This window comes from Henningerozyma blattae, chromosome 5, assembly GCF_000315915.1.
Source record: "Henningerozyma blattae CBS 6284 chromosome 5, complete genome".
NCBI classification, from domain to species: domain Eukaryota; kingdom Fungi; phylum Ascomycota; class Saccharomycetes; order Saccharomycetales; family Saccharomycetaceae; genus Henningerozyma; species Henningerozyma blattae.
In genome coordinates, this window is record NC_020189.1 from 437,814 (window position 1) to 457,425 (window position 19,612).

A 19,612-nucleotide genomic window follows, 5' to 3' on the forward strand; every position below is an offset into this window, starting at 1 on the left:
TATTCAATCTTTATAGTTAATCTAATTTTTTACCCAATTAATGCCCTATTTTGAAAGTGTCGCTTAATTTCCAAGGTTTGCAGTCGCTCACAACATTCTCGCATTTCATAAGGGAGTAAAGAGCTATTAAAAAAATCACAACTTTATCAAATAAGATCTATACAAATAAGTGAATATAGTGTCGAAAATAGAAAAGCAGTGTAAAATTCCATTCTAATATATTTACAATACTCAGTTCATCTGTATAAAACCATGTTTAAATTGCCAAGTAGAAATTTAAGCTCAATAGGATTCAAAACTTTAACAGTTCAAAATATAGCAAGAGTTAATCGTTGCAGTGCCAGAACATTGATAACGCCCTCTATACGTCTATTGCAAGCACAAGCTAGTGACAATGCAGGTAAAAAGATGACTATTGATTGTGAATTACCTGATCCAACCAAGGGTAAGAGACGTCAACAATTAGCGCTCGGAGGATTTATCGTCGCTATTGCTGCCTCCTTAGCTATAATTTTTAATTATGAGAAGACAGAATCGCCAATTGTGACACACACATTTTATTATCTTCGTAGATCACCTAAATCTAAGGAGCTTCTCGGAGAAAATATTGCGTTTGCAGGGATTGTTCCTTGGGTTTATGGTGAATTAAATCAAGTTGCAGGGAATATCAATATCAGTTTCTACGTCAAAGGTGACAAGAATATTCCTGGTGAAGTAAAATTAGTTGCCGATAGAAAGAACCGCAATGAAGAATTTTTAATTCATGAATGGTCATTAACAGCAGACGGAAAAACGATAAATTTATTATCAGATAGTGGAACAAGTTCCATCTGATGCGTTATTGCATTATAAGCTTGTATCCAGTCTGTTAATCCTTGTTTATATTTATTTCTATATTAATTTTTTTATGTCGTCTTAGGCTCGAACTAATTCGGCATTGTATATATCTAATATTTTTCTATACATCAAATATTAGTATATTTATTCTTCTTAGACACTAATGAATATATTATGTAAAGGTTCTTAATTTTAAACCATTAGTACGTCTTTTTCTAGAGAAATTAATCAAACTGTAAAAATCTAAAATAAATTGTGAATGGTTTAATGATGTTTTTCGTGTGTTATATATTGTAAGTCTGATACAACGGGAGTTTACACAAATATAGATATTTACGAAATAATTAAAAAAATGGTAGTAAAATGCAAGCATTTAAAATTGTATTATAAATATTTAAAAAACATGGCATACAGTCTTTAATTCACTAGTGCCTAAGTTAGAAAAAAAAATTAACCTAGAAGTTTCAAATTGGCCTATTTATTGTATCGTAACTATGAATGGCATGGTCTACCATCTTAGCATATACAGTTCTATAATTGTGTATAATAAGTAATATCAAATTATAAAGAATTCTTATTTTTTATTTTTAGTTGGTTTTAACCCTTCTATGAATTGTCTTTTATTTTCCGAATAATTAGTAAATTCATTTTCATAATAATCTTCTTCTAAAATTTCATTTGATGTTTCATTTTCAGAGGAATCATGATTTAAATGACTTTTACGTTTATATTTGCCTAGCATACGTTCTTCATCTCTTGTGGGTGAAGCCGCATTATTCTCCAACGATATGGAAGATTGAGTAAAATCTCTGCTAGAGCTTTCTAAGACGTTTTCTATTATACCATGTTTGGATATTGAATTAGTACTTGAGGAACGAGTACGTAAAGACGAGCCTGATTGGTTTGGATGATTATATGGGTTATTAAACGATGGTAAATCAGAGGTTGAAGTACGGCGTGGGTAATATGAGCCAAAATCTTGACTGTAAAGGTTCTTTCTAAAATCTGAATATTGAGCCCTTGCCAACATTTTACTGGAATTGGTTAATTGTGAATTATTATCTTCTGAATCTTCACCAAATATGTTAGCGACACCGTCTGGCATAATGGGTACCATCTGGTCATAAGTGCTAACATTTTTTGGATCAGTATAAGGTATTTGGTTACGTTTAATATTTTTTGAACCATTTAATTCCTCAGTGGAGTCTTCCTTCAGTTCACCTTCCTGTATGAATATATTTAATTTTTTCCTGTAAGCAGGTACGAATGATTTGCTATTTTTCTTGTGTCTATATGGTGTAGCATTGGAATCATAATTTTTTTCATTATCTTCACCATCATTTGAAAGTTGTGAACCTTCTCGAGATGGCTCACTAGCTGAATTATTATCTATAGATTTTTTACGTTGTTGTAATATATGTAAATGATTGAATGCATCAAATTCTGTATCTTCATGTACTTCTTGCTCTAATTGCACATCCTCTAGATCTTCACGTTTCAACCTTCTCTGCATATGTAACCAAAATGCACCTGCAACTATGAGACCCAGTCCTACTGGAATACCGACTGCACAACCGACCGCTGTAGATGTATTTCCAGTCATTGTTAGTATATATTTATATGCGTGTGTGTGTATGTGTGTGGTTGTATGTGTGTGTGAATTGCTATGACGGGGATATATGATATTATATCTATAGTTATGAATACATATTGAAAATGAAATTGCCAAATGCACAATAAGTTCGAGTCTTATTTCTTAGTATTCCTCTATTATTTGAATGTATGATTTGACAGATGCAAGTAACCACTGCTTCAAAGATAGTTTGATCAGTATAGAGTTCCTGATGAATATTATGAAATAAATCTTGATTTTGACTAAATTCTCGATTTGTGGAGCTTATATGAAATGAAATAATTAGTACTAGCCTGATTCATGTAAAGAAGTTGAGGCCGAAATAATACTCTGTGCAAAGGCAGATCTGTTATAAACCAACATCATCAGGAGAATGTAGTTAGCTCAAGCAATAAAGTGACTAGGATGATAGCAATTAGCTGTCATGTAATTTTAGGAAAAAAAACTAGCAAAATAGAAATGGTAATTGCGGTATTTTCGTGGTTTCTTACTTTTCCTTTTCGGGAAACTGGAAGCTCTCGAGGCAGGAAACCAAAACAACAAAAATTTGAAATATTTAAAAAAAAATATTTAAGAAATTCCAGAACTTGAAAATATAGGAATTCAGGGAGTTCGCGAAAAATAGTGGGTGCAATCCAAAACAAAACGTGCCTATCACGTGTCTACCTCCAAAATAGTCACAGCATGTCCTAACTCATACAAAATTGACGCGTAACGGTTGCCAATTCCTTAAGTCGTAATGTTATAGGTTTGATAGTACTTCAGTTGAAGGACGAATCCTCAGACATTCTTGGCGAACAAATTAGAGGACACCATAGTACGCATCAAAAGAGACGTCTTCGTGGCTTAGGGGGCTCTTATATCTTTTCCAGATCCTTACGTAGATTGGCTGTTCTTTCCCATAAGTCGTCTTGTGAAAGACGACTTGGTATTTGGTCCATTTGGTCCAGTCTCTTAGAGCTTTTTCTTCGCCGTACCGCCGTAGTCGGTTGTTCCACTCCACGAAGTTTCTTCAGCAATTGGTCAACTGCATCTTGTTGGTCTTCTTCAATTTCATCCATTGAACTATCCCATTGAGCTTGAATCTTGGAATCTAGTAGCTGTCTTCTTTGCTCATAGACTCTATCAGCTTCTTCTTTTTCAATATTCTCCTTGGCACACTTTCTAAACAACGTTAAAAATTCAGATATACTCTTAAAGAAAGTAATCTTATTGTTCATATCGTCCGGATCTTCTCCAAAGTATACCAATAACTTCTCTAAATCAATGTTGGTTAGGGTGAACTTGTCTTGCAAAATGGTTCTCTTATTGGCAGCTCGGATTACTTTGTATTTCACTTTATCCAAGATATTGTCTTGGGGATGTAAATTTTTCTTATTAGATAATTGGCCCTTTTGAATTGATCTGTGTACTGTGTTTATCTTGCTGGATAAATCATCATATTCTAATTGTAGATGATCTAGTGTAACATTACCTAAATTTTCCACTTTCCGTAGATCAGAAGTGAAGTAATATAATTCTGGATATCGAACACGAATTAATCTTTCAATGAAATGTAAAAATGATGCTTTACTCTCACTATTTGACTTAATATATGTCAATTTATTTAAAGAACTTAATCGGATACCATCCACCCCTTTCTTATTCATGAAATTGCCAATAGCAACAATAATATACAGCACACTTTTCAAACGTTGGGAATTCTTAATAGCATTAATGGCTTCATCTAATCTTTCTAGCTTAAACATTAAATCATAATAATCCTTTTCATAGGTTAGAAGCATCAATAGACATTGAGATCTTTCTTTCCAATACGATCTTAGATTATAACATAAAAGTAAAAAAATATGATCTACCCGGCTTAATTCAGAAATATCTTTAGTAGGTTTACTACCTGGAGTTTTATAATCAATACTATACGGTTCAAAAGTTCTACAGATATTAGATGGGATATTTGTTAGATCTTCGTTATTGAAAAATTCAATAACACTTAAGTTCTGATTAATTGAAATATCACATTGTAAAACTTTTTCGAATAAATCTTGAGGTGATATTTGTGAAAACATATGTAGATTTATACCAAATTGTTGAGCTAATTCTCTTGGTAATAAAGTTAATACTTTATTTTGCGTCTGGTCCTTTGGATTACGACGTTTAATAACAGCATCCTTAGAATAGAAAATATCTTCGACTTCTGAAAAGATACCTGTGTGTTCTAATTCTTTAATAATAGATAAACGTTGGTCATCATCTTCCCATAATGACGCACCAGTTCTAGATACTTTTTCCCAATGGATTTGTTTCATATTTTTTGTAGGCGATATTATTAGGGCATCCAGGAAGGATTTGGTTTGTGAAGTTGTAGAAGCTTGGGCAGTATTTGACTGGACTTTTTTGAATGGAGATAATTCAACACCATTGCTATCACTTTTATTAACGAATGGTAAAGGAGGAGGAGGGGGTGGAGGTGGAGGTGGAGGTGGAGGTGGTGCTGAATTAGCTTGGACAGTAGTGTCAGAAGAATCAGCATTTAGAATATCATTAGGTTTACTGGCATTGAGTATAGCAGGTAAGGGAGGGGGTGGAGGAGGTGGAGGTGGAGGAGGAGGTACTGGTGTTTGTATAGCTGAGGTTGGTGATGAAAGCTGACTGTCTATGCTCTCGAAACTTTCAGTAGAGATAGTCTGGAGAATATTTGGTAGTGGTGGGGGAGGAGGTACTGGAGTAAAACTAGTTGCCATTGATAAAGAATACGGCTTGCTCTTTTGCTTTATTGGTGTATTAATTTCATTATCTAATTCTTGAATCGTCTCCATTTCATCTGGTAATAAGTTTCCATCATGGATATTATTATTTCCTAGGGGAGAACATAGTTCAGTATTTAAAAATGCAGTTAAAGAAGATACTCTTTTACTTTTGCTTATTGATAATGGTTTTTGTTTCTTAGAGCCTCCCAATGAATTATTATTGCTAGGATTTCTAAATAAATCCGGTGTGATTGGACTCTTTAAATTTTCAAATATGGATGATGATCTTTCTAATGTTAAATTAGTTTCAAACTTAGAATGACTTAATAACTGATCATAATTTTTTTGTAATTCTTTCCGTTTAAATTCAGTGATATGAAGTTTATCTTGTAATTTAATAATTTCAATATCTTTTTGGCCAGTTTCTTCCTTTAACTTGTCAATTTTAATATATAATTTGTTGATATCTGTATCTTCTTTATCTTCAGTTGAAACAATTTGTTCTCTTAAAGTAGCCAATTCCTTTTGCAGTTGCTTCATTTCATCCATTGCTCTTCTTGCAACATCATCTGAATATAAAGAATCTAAAAATTCAGTGACTGAATTATTCATAATACTTGCTGTGTCTGAAGTTGAAAGTGAAGTAGATGAAGATCCTGAGGTAAGTTTATTATTAAAAATGCTATCTAATAAATTATCTAAGATAACTTTAGATGTCTTTATAATTTCACCTGATTCTTTTGTTGTTCTTGATTGAATAATTTTTAAAAGTGAATCTAATATCATCATTATAGGAGTTTCTAATTGAGTGTCCCTCGTTTGAGTAATTAATTGTTGTAATTGTGAGCCATAAGATATATTTTTCAATAGAGCATCTTTGGGAGATTTTTCTTGATAAATGATATTTTCCATTTTTTGATATTTTTCAATTTCAGTGATTAATTCATCATTATTTAAATTTTTCATTAATGCTAATAAATCATGAATCTTACATTCTTTTAATCTTATAATCATATCGAATTTATTAACGATATTAACTTTTGTTTGAATGATTGATTGTAAAAGAAACAAAAATGTAATTGAAATATCACCTAGTAATTTTTTAGAATCAGTTATATGTAACATTATAATTGATGAAGCTGGAATATCTTGTGATTTTTTTTGTTTATTTGGTTTAATAATTAAATTAATTAAATGATCAATTAATGCCATTAAATTTGAATTCAAAAGACTCCAAATCTTTTCAGCACCAAAATGTGAATCGATGTAACTGAAATATAATAATAATTTGATTGATGCGAAGAAATTTTTCAAATCTGTTTTATTATTCAATAAAATTGAATTGATTAAATAGTCAATGAAAAATTCATTATGTACTATTAATGAATTGAAAGCATTGTTATTTGATAAAGTTAAAAAACAATTTAAATACACAAATAATTCTCTTTGTGAATTTATTGAATTTATAAGATTAATTAAAAGGGTGAAACAATTTGAATTAATGAAACTGAATGAAAAAGACTTATATCTTAAATTTTTTTCTAATTTATGTAAATTCTGTAAAAATTTTTTTTTCATTAAAAAAACTTCGAAATCTTTTAATAAAGAATTATCATTTTCTGTTAATAAATTCAATTTTACGGAAGAATTTGAGTTTAAAGATGTCTTTGAATCATTAAAGTTATTTAAAGAATGGAGAGTGTCATCATTATTACTGTAAGTGCTTGCATTATTATTATCACCAAATTTGATTGAAGTATTATGCCATTTACAGACCAACCCCCATTTTCTTCTCTTGGAAATATTCTTCAAATTTGAAATAGCTGTACCCCAATGAATATTTCTATCTTGTAATAAATCATTAAACATGGTATTAATTAATTCTTCATTTTCAGGAACAAATTTTGGATTAAAATCTAATACTGACAAACTTGCCTTATTATTTTTGAAAAAAGTATTTGAATTGGAATTGGAAGTAGAAGATGACATGTTAATATTCGATGTTCCTCCTGGGAGAAAAGAAGTTTGGCTACTATTAGATATACTACGATTACTAGTGTTATTACTTTTATAATGATTTGATAAATTTAATTGTTGATTTGAGTTTGAAGGGCTAAAATAAATATGTCTATTGCTATTATTGTTAACATTGTGATCTCTAATATCATTAGTAGAATAGTTCTTTTGTTTTAATTTAAACATACTATTATGTCTATTCGATATTGGGTGACCAGTAACTGTGGTATGATTACTGGGATAACTAATATTAGCATTAGCAGAGGCAGGTCTAATTGAATGTTTATCCAACGCAGTTCCTGATAATGAAAGCCCTGAATTTATTATATCATTAGCACTAATCGATATTGTATGATGAGAAGCAGGCGGGGTGTCAGATGAAGCATCAGAATGGAATCGTATGGATGGTTCTGTATGAAATGACGTTGATCTTTTATTATATTGATACATGATTTATTTTCCCTTAAAAAATGAATATAGATGTGATGAGAAGTATGAAATGACGTTGATCTTTTATTATATTGATACATGATTTATTTTCCCTTAAAAAATGAATATAGATGTGATGAGAAGAAAAAAAAAGCCAAAATGAAATGCAAAAAATAATATGAAAATGAAAAATTAAAAAGGTAAAAATTCAAAAGATGAAATGAAGTGAAAGAGGTTGGTAATACTTTAAATAGTTTTATTTCTGTTCGTTTGTATAAATGTCTATCTATCTATCTATCAAACAAAGGAACAAAATAAAAAAATCTGAAAACCAAGAAAGAAATGAAATGGAATAATAATGAAGTTAACGATGAGAATGGCTAATAAAAACAGTTGATGTGGAGAATGATAATATTGCCAATGGTGTGGTAGGTAGACCTCGAAAACTGTAGGAGCGGATGGAATAATGAAATATATTAATAAATAAACCTAGTATAGAAGTGAAAAAAAAAAAACCTAACACTTGAACGCGTAGTCAATAACTGTTTTGTAATTGAGAACGATGCAGTTAAATGAAATGATAAGGTGCTTTTTTTTCAAACTAAAAACTGAAATAATGTTTACACTCCAAATGGTATAACCTAAATGTATATTGTTTTGTGACTTCAAAAGAAGAGATAAAGAAAAAAAATTGATATTAAGATATATAAAAAAAAAACATAAGAACCCTTTTGAAGTAGATATTACACTCAACAAATACTAATAACTATTAGAATAGCCTTCATGTTACATTCTTATTGCTGTATATATGGAATAAAGGGACCATCTAGTTTCGATTGAGTTTCAGATCTGATTCTTGTTTCATTATTAATTAAGTTACTCCTGTAAACTGGGCACCAATCTTTACGCATCGTTTTTGGTTTTAGAAATTCACAAATAACGCGACAGGGTTTCGTAACCCTACATTATAAGACAGTCAACCCCAAATAACACATAACCCTACTTTAATTTTGATAGCGCCGTTTGTCGCATTTATTTCCTAAAGAGTCGATCAATTAATCTCGGTAATAGTAGTATTAACCCCGTTTATCTTTAGGTTGATAGCGGCAAACATGCCCAAAAAGGAATAAAATTAACCCCTAAAAAGAATGTGAATGTAATTCCTTAAAACGGAGATGATCCGGGTAATGATCCACATAACCCCGCAAAAGAAAAAGAAATAAGTTGAAAAGTTCCCCATATATACTCAATATAATTACATATCCTTTTAGGAAATACGGCATATTGGGGCTCGGAGTTAAGGTGTTCCAGCCGTTTCCCCTCACCACAATAAGAATGAATTAAGGTCAACAGTGGTCACCAGGACATTTCCCAATTAATGATAAGGAAATAAAGGAAAGACATGGAGAAAATATTTATTGGGGAAAATGTTATTCGTGTCTGTCACAGATTACACTTACATGATTCAATTCTATAGTTGTATATAAAGTAAAGAATAATCTTGATCATTTTGAATGCTTTTTTACTGACTGTAAAAATAGTCAAGCATATATATATATACATATATATATCTTTATAACATACAGTAACACGTTAGGAATGTCCAAAAGATTAAGTGAAATTAGAGATCATTTAAACAAGGTGGAGAATGGCCCAAGTTGGAGAACTTCAAGGCCAGATGATGTAGTGATCGTCGCTTCCTATAGATCAGCAATTGGGAAAGGGTTCAAAGGCTCGTTCAAAGAGTTGAATACAGACTATTTGTTATACCAATTCTTGAAAGAATTTGATAAGAAATTACCTGCTAATTTGAGTAATGATAAGGGTAAGATCGAAGAAATTATCTGTGGTAATGTATTGAATCCTGGAGCAGGTGCTACAGAACATAGAAGTGCTTGTCTGGCTGCAGGGTACCCTTATTCGACTTCATTTGCTGCCGTCAATAGGCAATGTTCTTCAGGTTTAACTGCAGTCAATGATATTGCAAACAAAATTAGAGTTGGTCAAATTGATATTGGTTTGGCCCTGGGAGTGGAGTCGATGTCCAAAAACTATGCTACCGTGAACCCTTTAGGAAGAATTTCTGATGAAATGAAGGAAAATGCCAATGCAAGAAAATGTTTAATTCCAATGGGTATCACAAACGAGAATGTGGCTGCAACTTTCAAAATTCCTAGAGAAGATCAGGATCTATTTGCTGCAAGCTCCTATAATAAAGCTGAAAAAGCTGTCAAAACAGGTTTATTCAAAGATGAAATCTTGCCAATTCAATTACCAGATGGTACAGTAGTAGAGCAAGATGAAGGTCCAAGACCAAATGTCACAGCAGATAGTCTGGGGAAGATTAGACCCGCTTTTATCAAGGATAAAGGTGTAACCACTGCCGGTAATGCATCTCAAGTTTCGGATGGTGTAGCTGGTGTACTTTTAGCAAGAAGATCGGTGGCAATCGATATGAATTTGCCAATTATGGGGAAATATTTAGGTTTCCAAACAGTAGGTGTACCACCCGAATTAATGGGCGTGGGTCCAGCATATGCTATCCCAAAAGTATTGAAAGATGTTGGTTTGACAGTGCAAGACATTGATGTTTTTGAAATTAATGAAGCTTTTGCTGCACAAGCCATTTATTGTATCAAAAAACTGGATATAGACTTTAAAAAAGTCAATCCAAGAGGTGGTGCTATTGCGTTGGGTCACCCATTAGGTTGCACGGGTGCACGGCAAGTCGCTACTATATTAAGAGAACTGCAAGATGGTCAAATAGGGGTTGTAAGTATGTGTATTGGGACTGGTATGGGTGCAGCTGCTGTTTTTGTAAAAGAATAATTTATCTTTGGTTTATAATATTGATATCAAGAGTTGTATGAGTGTATATGCATGTGTTTTATATTCAATTCATTTAGATTATTTCATATTACTTCTTTAAGAGGTATAAAAAAAGAAAAGAAAAAAGAAATGCAATTTTATTATATTAATTAATTTTCTGTATAAATACTATTTTCAAATAAATTGATTATAGAATGTCTTGGAAATTTCGCTGATATTTTTATAATTTGAATTCATTAATATGTCTAAATTTTGAACAAAATAATTTAGCTGTGCTAATATTGGTTCATTTGCAAGTTGTAATTCAAGTACTTTAAAATTAAAATTTCTAATAGATTTTTGTAAATAGGCTACTTGTTTTTGAAATTTACTGTCTTCATTAGAAATTTCCATTGTACGACTCATTGTCACTATACTCTTGTTATTTAAGGACAGATTAATTGGTTTATTTGGATATTCGTTTGGAATTTCAACTAAAATCTTGAATTTTGATATATCAGAAATATTAATATTATGAATCGTATAACCGTATGAAATCGAATCGGAATTTTTTTTAAATAATTTAAAAGATTTGGATCCCAATACTCGGCTACAAATTTCTAACTCCTTATTGATCTTATTTTGATTATCTCCAAGTATTTTTAATCTCTCTGCAGATAATTTATCACGAGGTTGATATGATTTAAAGTTGGAATTTGAACGAGAATTAGATTTATCATAGTTATCATTTTTTCTTCGGCTATTCCTAGATCTATTGTTACTTCTATTACTGTTATTTCCATTGCTATTACTTCTTTCATGATTACTTTCAGAAATATCCACATTTGACTTTTCATCATTTCTGGATTGTCTATTACCATTGCTATTTCTAGGTCTATTTCTACTTCTGGATCTAGAATTAGTTCTGGAATTTGGTTTATTCAATGAACTGTTAGAATCCTCATTTGAAGTTTCATTCTTGGTTCGATTATTATTGTTTTTCCTACGATAAATATTTTTCTTATTACCTCTTTTATTTTTTTCAATGTTGGAAGTACCTTGAGGTGATCTTGAATCTGAATCTTCCATAACAAAGAGTAACAGAAGTATAATTTAAAATGAATGATATTACGCACTAACTTAGTAAGTAGGATATTGCTAATAGTACTCCACGTAATAGTTATTGAAGCTTCTTGCAAAGTCTTTTTATTAGCAAAGGATTTTATATTTTTCTATTTAGTATTATTAAAGTATCCGTCGGCTTTTTAACAAAGGAGGAATTGTCGTATTTTTAACATTCCTTATGAAATGAAGTTCAATTTCAAATTTATGAATTATAATTCAAAAAATTTTCAAAACTCTTACAATTTTATTTCTAATATTTACAATTTTTTCCTCTATTTTTTGTTTAAGCAATGAATACTCCAAACGTAGAGTAATTTATACGAAAAAAAATATAAATTACTTCAAAGCTTTTATTGGAATTACAAGATATTTAAAATGATAATATAACATTTAGCTGTTATTCAAAATAAGAATGACTAAATTTGGAATTTTATTTTAAAATTAAATCCTTTAAATCGTATTTTTTTTGTCTTGTAATGTTTTTAACCTGTCCTTTTAATAGAATTTATAGAATCTAAAACTATATATAAAAAAATAACTATATAAATGTTCCTAACATAAATAATGCTTTTTTATTTCTTTGAATTTTAAGTATTGCAAAAAAAGCAGTTTTCAAACGGTATTCGAGACATTCCCCCAAGTATCATGAATAAAATCTGCAACTTTTTCTATTTTTGAATTGTAATTTAGCCATCTTTTAAAGAAATGCTTTCTTTCGCAAAAGTTGACATATTGGAATATATTTTCTCTCGACTCTTCCGCTCTTAATTCATCAACAATCATCTGTTTGATACTTGGTTCCCATTTTAATTTAAAATATTCCAAAAACCCGTTTGAAGCATCAGGATTATAAATTAATCGTCCTTTTCTCAAATAATTCTCGTCTTTTTCAACTAAAATGTCATTGTTACAATTAACGTCCATAATATTTTTTTTAAAAAATAATTTTTGTGAAAAAAACGTATTCAATTTTTTATTAATTATCTTTAAATTATATTTCAGATTATGTGTCGTTTCATTAAGTTTTCTTGGTATTGATCTTTCCTGCTTCTTAAGAATCTGTGCAAATAATTGCTCCCTATGTTTTTTATATGCATAGGAATCACATTCTTCAATTTTATGTCTTCTTAAATACCAAGGGCAATACTCACCTAGTATTGTTGCATATAAATTTTCTTTTTTCCTAAAACTGGTTTTACAAATATAATCTACTTGTTTAATCTTTTTTTCCTTCTTGTTAAAAGTTTTTTTAAAATTATTTAGAAGCTCATCAACATAATCAAATTTGAAATTATATTTTATATTGTCAGTCTTTAGATGTTTTTTTTGCTCAATGATGGAATCGAAATTCATTTTCAAATCTTCAAGTAAAAAATCAAAATATGTCTTAGCAGAAGCACTTTCATCTACAGACTCTAAACTACTATTTTGATTTACGACAGAAGGTGATGAAGAGAAATAAAATTTTTCATTTTCTGAATAATTTGTGTTACAGCTTTCATTCTTAGTCATAGCAGAATCTTGATTCTCTTTATTTACAATAATTAGTTCCCAAATTGGCAATCCGACAGAATTATATTCATATCTTTTATTCAATATTCTTGGAACAATAGCTAATGAACAATTTTGTGGGTTAATGATAAAATTTTTCCAGTCTTCCTCAGTTAAATTAGTAATATCAAAAATATTTGTGACACCATTTTCATTTAGATATTTCGAAATTTTTTTCCATTCATATGGTGTAATAAGATGTGGTTTAACTTCTAAATATTCAGTTGTGTCTAAATTTTTATTTTTCAATAGATTTAGGTTATTTGAATAATTAAGATAGTAATTTTTTTCCAAAGAAGTTATAGGGTAATTGGATAAGTTGATCCTTGAGGGCAAACGGTCAGTAATTTTTTCACAAGTGATAGTGGTGTATTCAGATTCGACGTTTGTATTTAAGTTAATCAAAATATTTTTTTCTGAAAAAGTTTTAATATTATTGTCCTTAGATTCATATTTTTGAAAGTTTAATTGTCCTTGATTGAAATCCATAAGCGTCTAGTAAGTAATAAACCACTCCAATACATTTAGATACAAAAATGTGGGTAAATAAAAAAATTAATAACTTTCTTTTTCTTTTTCTTTTTTTTTTAATTTTAAATTACATATATTTCACAAGGATATTATATTTTTATAACAAAACAAAAATATAAAAATATAATTTGTGTCACATACCGCCAAAAGACCGATAAATAAATATCTCAAGATATTCTGACGTTCTAGAGCGAGTCAGTTAGCAAGTACTAAGATAAATCCGAAACCCCTAAATCCGAAGAGTAAAAAACTATAAAAGGAGGAGACGAGAATTATAGCTTTATAAACAACATGGTATAAAGACAGGGAAGAGACTAATCGTTTAGTACTCTTATAAGAAACAAAAAAGATTATAAGCATTGTTAACTTGATTTTGGTACTAGTGTTATATCGGATGTTTACAGGCACAGCTTATCATGATATGACTTCTCTCAAAATAGCTTCATGCTCAGTTTATCTAGAGGATATATTCTCAATTTGTGGGGTCCAGAATAATAGTTTTCATGACCATATTTGTTGAACTAGCTTATTACTTCGAGTTTGGCGTTACCTGAGTATTCACGTGATATAAATAAAATTGACAAAAAATAAAAGCTCCGATACGGGGAGTCGAACCCCGGTCTCCACGGTGAAAGCGTGATGTGATAGTCGTTACACTATATCGGAATTTCTTGATGTTTTTGACTTAGAATCAAGGCTTAACTTCGTGGATCCAAAGCCATTAACCTGAATTCAAAATACAAGCACATGTACGTATTATTTGAGCCTTATCAATATCCGATATCGCTACTTAAAATTATAAATAATACTACGCTACAGATACGCTAAAATATTGCTAAAGATACAAATCATACTTATACATACAAATTAACACGTGTCTTAAAGCCACATCTGAAATGAATCAATGTGCCATTAATGCTAACACAAGAGTGTTACTCTCATGACTACTACAACTAACTGATTAGTAATTGTTCTATTGCTAACAAACAATTACAAAAATCAAGTCCATGTACACCAAAAAAATCGTATAAAAAGGGACAGGATTTCTCTGTTAAATATGAAAACTTCTCTTGGACTTTTATATAAAAGAAGAAAAAAGAAATCACCAATCAAGAAGTAGACTTCCTTTTCTATATTTTATAGTTTTTAGTCTATCTATATCTTCTAACTTCTTCATTTCTATTTTGGTTGTGTCATCTCGTCTTCAATTTATGCCAAATATTGATAATTCCAGCATATTCTTCTATTGCTGTTACTATTGCTCAATTCTTTTTCTATAATACAATATTTTTCTTTGTTGACTTTTGTAGGCCGACATTATGTTTAGCTAAGTTTATCAAGTCACCATCAGCTATTAGCTCAAACAGATAACGCCAACTTGGCTAAAAGTAAACTTCCTACAAGATCTGGTTAAACTGACCTAGTGAAGAAACAAGGATGACTAGAAAGAAGAGTTTATTAAGTTTCTAAAAAACTCGTTTTTTTTCTTCAACAATCCGTGAATTGCATTTGTAAGGCAAACATGTGTGAAGTCTCATCTGCAACTTAATTTGTAACGGTGTACTATGCACTCTAAGAGACTAGATAGTCATTATCTTGCTGCAACAGAAACTGCAACTTACTATCCATGCGTAGTTATTGTTTGTAGAACAACCCTCTCTACATAACCAACATTTGTTTATATATTTATCGTCTAATGATTGAAAGTGAGGTTAATATATTCTACGAGACAAGCGACAAATATCTTGCCTTTATTATACCCAGCATTGCTTCTCCATACTAGCTCTAACACTAGTTAGTTAAACTATAACGTGAATTTAGCATCAGATAAACTGATTTTCTGTGTAAAAACTACTCTACTTTTTTCATTAAGAGAGTGTTCTGTTATTAAGTCTTATACATCCAATAACAGGCAAAATTTGTTCTAACTATAGGTCCCACATATATGTAAATACAAAATATAGGACAGATGGCGATGATTTATGGTAAATTAATAATGAAAAAGTTATTTTGTGAAGTTCTAAGATAATAGAGGCAAGTAGAGGCGAGTAGTCGACGTACTAGACAAAAAGATGGTAGAAAGTAATTTCTCTGGATTACTAGTACTCAACATTCTTTAGTTATATAACTTTGTACAGACTTCAGTATTATATAAAAGAAAGAAAACAAAAACGATTGGTGTCGAATATGTTGTGCTAACTTTAATGAAGTTAGGACAAGTTAGTCAATCGATCTGAAGTGAGAATTGTAGTAGATAAGTATTAACTAGAGTTCTATAATAGAACTATATTCCAGTATAGGGTCATTTTTATAGTATAATAGATAATCTGGACGAAGTTTCCGACACATGATATTTATAATGACGAGTAGGAGATGTTAAGTATATTGATGACCAATATTATCTCAGAAATATTTAATATTGGCTAAATGTAGAAAGATGCTAGGTCACCATACAAAAGAATAAAACTCAATCAAATAAGTAGTTATGACGTGTAGTTGACAAGTGACTTACAATTATTGTAGTTGTCCTTACTGAGAAGATATAAGTGTGAATTGTCCATAAAAAAGTGAAAACGAAATAATTCAATTAAATATTTGTTCAAAAAAAACGAACATAATCAAGTTGTTGGATATATAATAGTATGTACTCCAGGCCCGTTCTTATTCTTTATTACTAAGAATAAAGAATATTATATAGAACAAGAAGAACGACAATTATTGTTATCATCTATATCATGGATGATGGAAGGAAGACATAGCAAAGATCATTTACATCAACGAGTGGGTAACAGGAGATTATGATAGGTATTGCTATGCCATAAATATTTGAGATGAATCTAATAGGGCCAAGTGATACCTAGTACCAGTACAAAGCTGCTACCGGATTCATCCAATAAGATGCTCATTTTAAAAATCCACCTAATGCGAAAAATTATTATTATAGTGTATAGCTCTCGATAGATTAATTTGTTCAAAAAAGGTATAAATCCGTGCACCTCGTACACTGAGTCAAAGGATTTCCATTGTCCGGTGAAATTTCGCTAACGGTGAAAGCAGAATGGAAAAAAAGAAGACATAACCAGAAATTGAAGGTAAACACTAGCTATAAGTTTGTAATAAGGCTTGCAAATTAATAAAAATTGTAATTATCTAGCATTAGACTGACCACAATCTGCATATCTCCACACATATATAACAATGTCTTCTATGATTACCTCTTTGACACCAAATCAAGTCAACGATGAGTTGAATAAAATGCAAGCCTTCATTAAGAAGGAAGCTGAAGAAAAAGCTAAAGAAATTCAATTAAAAGCTGACCAAGAATATGAAATTGAAAAAACTCAACTTGTTCGTACTGAAACTTCTAATATTGACAGTGCTTTTTCTGATAAGATGAAGAAAGCCTCTTTAAAACAACAAATTTCAAAGTCCACTGTCGCCAACAAAATGCGTTTAAAAATTTTAAGCTCAAGGGAAGAATCTTTAGACAATATATTTGAGTTGGCTAAGAAGCAATTGAAAACTCTAGCTACAGATGAACCTAAATACAAGCCAATTTTAAAGGGGTTGATTCTTGAAGCTATGTGTAAATTACTGGATTCTAAAATCATTATTCAAGCTACTAAAAGAGACGAATCCTTAGTAAAATCTATGATTGATGAGTTGAAGAACGAATATAAGACTATTTCAAAATCAGAAGAACTACCAGAAATTACAATCTCAGAAGATTATTTAAATAAAGATATATCTGGCGGTGCTGTTGTTTCAAACGCTAATGGTAAAATTAGCATCAACAATACCCTAGAAGAACGTTTAGAATTATTAAATGCTACTGCATTGCCTGCTATTAGATTAGAAATGTTTGGCCCATCAGAATCAAGAAAGTTTTTTGATTAATAACTATATTTTTTTTACCTTTACTCTACTTGTCCCACTTTTCAACTTTTTCTGCTTTCATCCACTTCTAATTAATCTACAAAATTATATTTTTTATTGCCAACGCTGACAGTACAATAACATATTTTTCTTTTCTTATAATTATATATATATATATATATGTGTGTGTCATATATCCTATAACCTTTATATTTTATATATTTTTAAATTATACATACTTAATTTATCAGCATACATTATTTTTCCTTTAGAAATAGTTCGCCCTATTAAAATAACCCAACCAAGCATTCAATGAAAAATTATACCCATTTTAAATGGGATTAATAATAATAGTCCAAAAACACACATTAAGTATATTGTAACAATAGTTTACGGGTAATTTCCCGTTACAAATGTACCATCCAAGTTTAATATCATTGATCTCAAAAAAACAACTGTTTGGTAATGGAAAATTTATATTTAATGCTATCGGATACATTCCTTCATATTATTCACCATACTCAACAAACAAATCTAATTATAATTATTCACCACTATTAAAACCAATAAAACCCAATGATAATTTTATTTCGAGTACATGCTTTAATGAAAAAGGTATTATTACTTCTGTGTCAAAGAAATTTCCAAAATGGTCTTTTTTAAGAGATTTTGATTTATATCCAAGAGATTTAAGAAAGATAGATTCTTCATCTGTTGATATTATACCATCGATATTAGTTAAGAAAAAATGCATAATTATAAATATTCTTTATATTAAGGTACTGATTGCAAAGGATAAACTTTACATTTTTGATACTTCCACAGCAAAAGATGTTTCCAAATTAGGGGTATTAATGTACGACTTAGAGTCCAAATTATCACAAAAACATTCCCAACCATCTTCTGTAGCGAAAAATATAACGCCAGATACTACAACACTAAGCTCAGACCCTAATACGAATCAAGATAAATGCGCAATAGAAAACACATCTTTTAATTTAAATGGTAATTTAAATTCAACTTACAACTTCAACAATTCTTTGTCAAATCACCAGTCATATGAACATAAAGCTCTAGAAAGTATATTAATCAATGTAATGGGGTCATTGGAAACAGAGTTAAAAATGCATTCGACCGTTTCTAAGCAATTATTACTAGGCCTAGAAAATGAAGTCAATAGAGATAAATTAAGAGACCTTTTGATTAAATCAAAGGACTTGAGTTTATTCTATCAAAAATCGTTATTGATTAGAGACGTTCTTGATGAATTATTAGAAAATGATGAAGATATGGCAGGGATGTATTTGACTAATCCTATAAAGCCTAACCAGGATATTGCCGATTTTGATTTTGCTGATTTAGAAATGTTACTAGAAACATATTATACACAATGTGATGAATACGTCCAACAAGCTGAATCATTAATTCAAGATATTAAATCAACAGAGGAAATTGTAAATATTATCCTAGACGCCAATAGAAATTCTCTAATGTTGTTGGAACTGAAAATTACTATTTATACCTTGGGGTTTAGTGTTGCAACTTTATTACCTGCCTTCTATGGTATGAACCTTAAAAATTTCATTGAAGAAAGTAATTTTGGCTTCTCTGGTATAGTTAGCATTTCAATAATAATGGGTATCTATGTCACAAGAAAGAATTTTGCTGCTCTACGATCAACAACGAGATTGACTATGTTAAATAATCATATGGGGAACTTATCTCCAAAACATACTTCTATAGCTAATGAAAACACTCAAAAATATGTACCAACTTTATGGCTAAATTGCACCAAAGCTTGGGAACGATTTTGGTGGGGACGTTCTTTAAGGAAACGTGAACGTGTCTTAAAGACAAGAGAAAACCGTGAAAAAATTTGGAAATGGTTATTAGAGAAAGATCCCAAATAAATTTAGCATTACCTTCATTTTACGATATGTTTCCTGTCTTACATAATATTTTTCCAAATTTGCTTTTAATCTTTTAATCTCCTATTTATTGCATATTTTTTTTCAAATGATAAATACCACAACATTACATAGACTTTATACATTATACA

General features: G+C 30.2%; 8 protein-coding genes and 1 non-coding gene across 9 annotated transcripts; 4 read left to right on the forward strand and 5 right to left on the reverse strand.

The window, feature by feature from the left end:
- Positions 1-252: 252 nt before the first annotated feature.
- COA1 (Coa1p) lies at positions 253-834 on the forward strand (the record flags this gene model as incomplete). Its single annotated transcript, XM_004180705.1, has 1 exon — positions 253-834. The coding sequence occupies one exon, from the start codon at positions 253-255 to the stop codon at positions 832-834; it is 582 nt and encodes a 193-aa protein (XP_004180753.1).
- A 577-nt stretch (positions 835-1,411) lies between these two features.
- AIM20 (Aim20p) lies at positions 1,412-2,440 on the reverse strand (the record flags this gene model as incomplete). Its single annotated transcript, XM_004180706.1, has 1 exon — positions 1,412-2,440. The coding sequence occupies one exon, from the start codon at positions 2,438-2,440 to the stop codon at positions 1,412-1,414; it is 1,029 nt and encodes a 342-aa protein (XP_004180754.1).
- An 887-nt stretch (positions 2,441-3,327) lies between these two features.
- Positions 3,328-7,683, reverse strand: BNR1 (formin BNR1; the record flags this gene model as incomplete). The annotated part of the gene is made up of 1 exon (XM_004180707.1): positions 3,328-7,683. The coding sequence occupies one exon, from the start codon at positions 7,681-7,683 to the stop codon at positions 3,328-3,330; it is 4,356 nt and encodes a 1,451-aa protein (XP_004180755.1).
- Positions 7,684-9,261: 1,578 nt separating this feature from the next.
- On the forward strand, positions 9,262-10,491 carry POT1 (acetyl-CoA C-acyltransferase; the record flags this gene model as incomplete). The annotated part of the gene is made up of 1 exon (XM_004180708.1): positions 9,262-10,491. The coding sequence occupies one exon, from the start codon at positions 9,262-9,264 to the stop codon at positions 10,489-10,491; it is 1,230 nt and encodes a 409-aa protein (XP_004180756.1).
- A 174-nt stretch (positions 10,492-10,665) lies between these two features.
- Positions 10,666-11,559, reverse strand: SMU2 (Smu2p; the record flags this gene model as incomplete). The annotated part of the gene is made up of 1 exon (XM_004180709.1): positions 10,666-11,559. One exon carries the CDS (start codon positions 11,557-11,559, stop codon positions 10,666-10,668), a length of 894 nt encoding a protein of 297 aa, XP_004180757.1.
- A 648-nt stretch (positions 11,560-12,207) lies between these two features.
- TBLA0E01850 (uncharacterized protein) lies at positions 12,208-13,635 on the reverse strand (the record flags this gene model as incomplete). The annotated part of the gene is made up of 1 exon (XM_004180710.1): positions 12,208-13,635. One exon carries the CDS (start codon positions 13,633-13,635, stop codon positions 12,208-12,210), a length of 1,428 nt encoding a protein of 475 aa, XP_004180758.1.
- A 636-nt stretch (positions 13,636-14,271) lies between these two features.
- On the reverse strand, positions 14,272-14,343 carry TBLA0Etrna7E. Its single transcript has one exon. It is a non-coding gene; the product is annotated as a tRNA-Glu (tRNA).
- A 2,532-nt stretch (positions 14,344-16,875) lies between these two features.
- VMA4 (H(+)-transporting V1 sector ATPase subunit E) lies at positions 16,876-17,574 on the forward strand (the record flags this gene model as incomplete). The annotated part of the gene is made up of 1 exon (XM_004180711.1): positions 16,876-17,574. The coding sequence occupies one exon, from the start codon at positions 16,876-16,878 to the stop codon at positions 17,572-17,574; it is 699 nt and encodes a 232-aa protein (XP_004180759.1).
- A 392-nt stretch (positions 17,575-17,966) lies between these two features.
- On the forward strand, positions 17,967-19,463 carry MRS2 (Mrs2p; the record flags this gene model as incomplete). Its single annotated transcript, XM_004180712.1, has 1 exon — positions 17,967-19,463. The coding sequence occupies one exon, from the start codon at positions 17,967-17,969 to the stop codon at positions 19,461-19,463; it is 1,497 nt and encodes a 498-aa protein (XP_004180760.1).
- Positions 19,464-19,612: the final 149 nt, after the last annotated feature.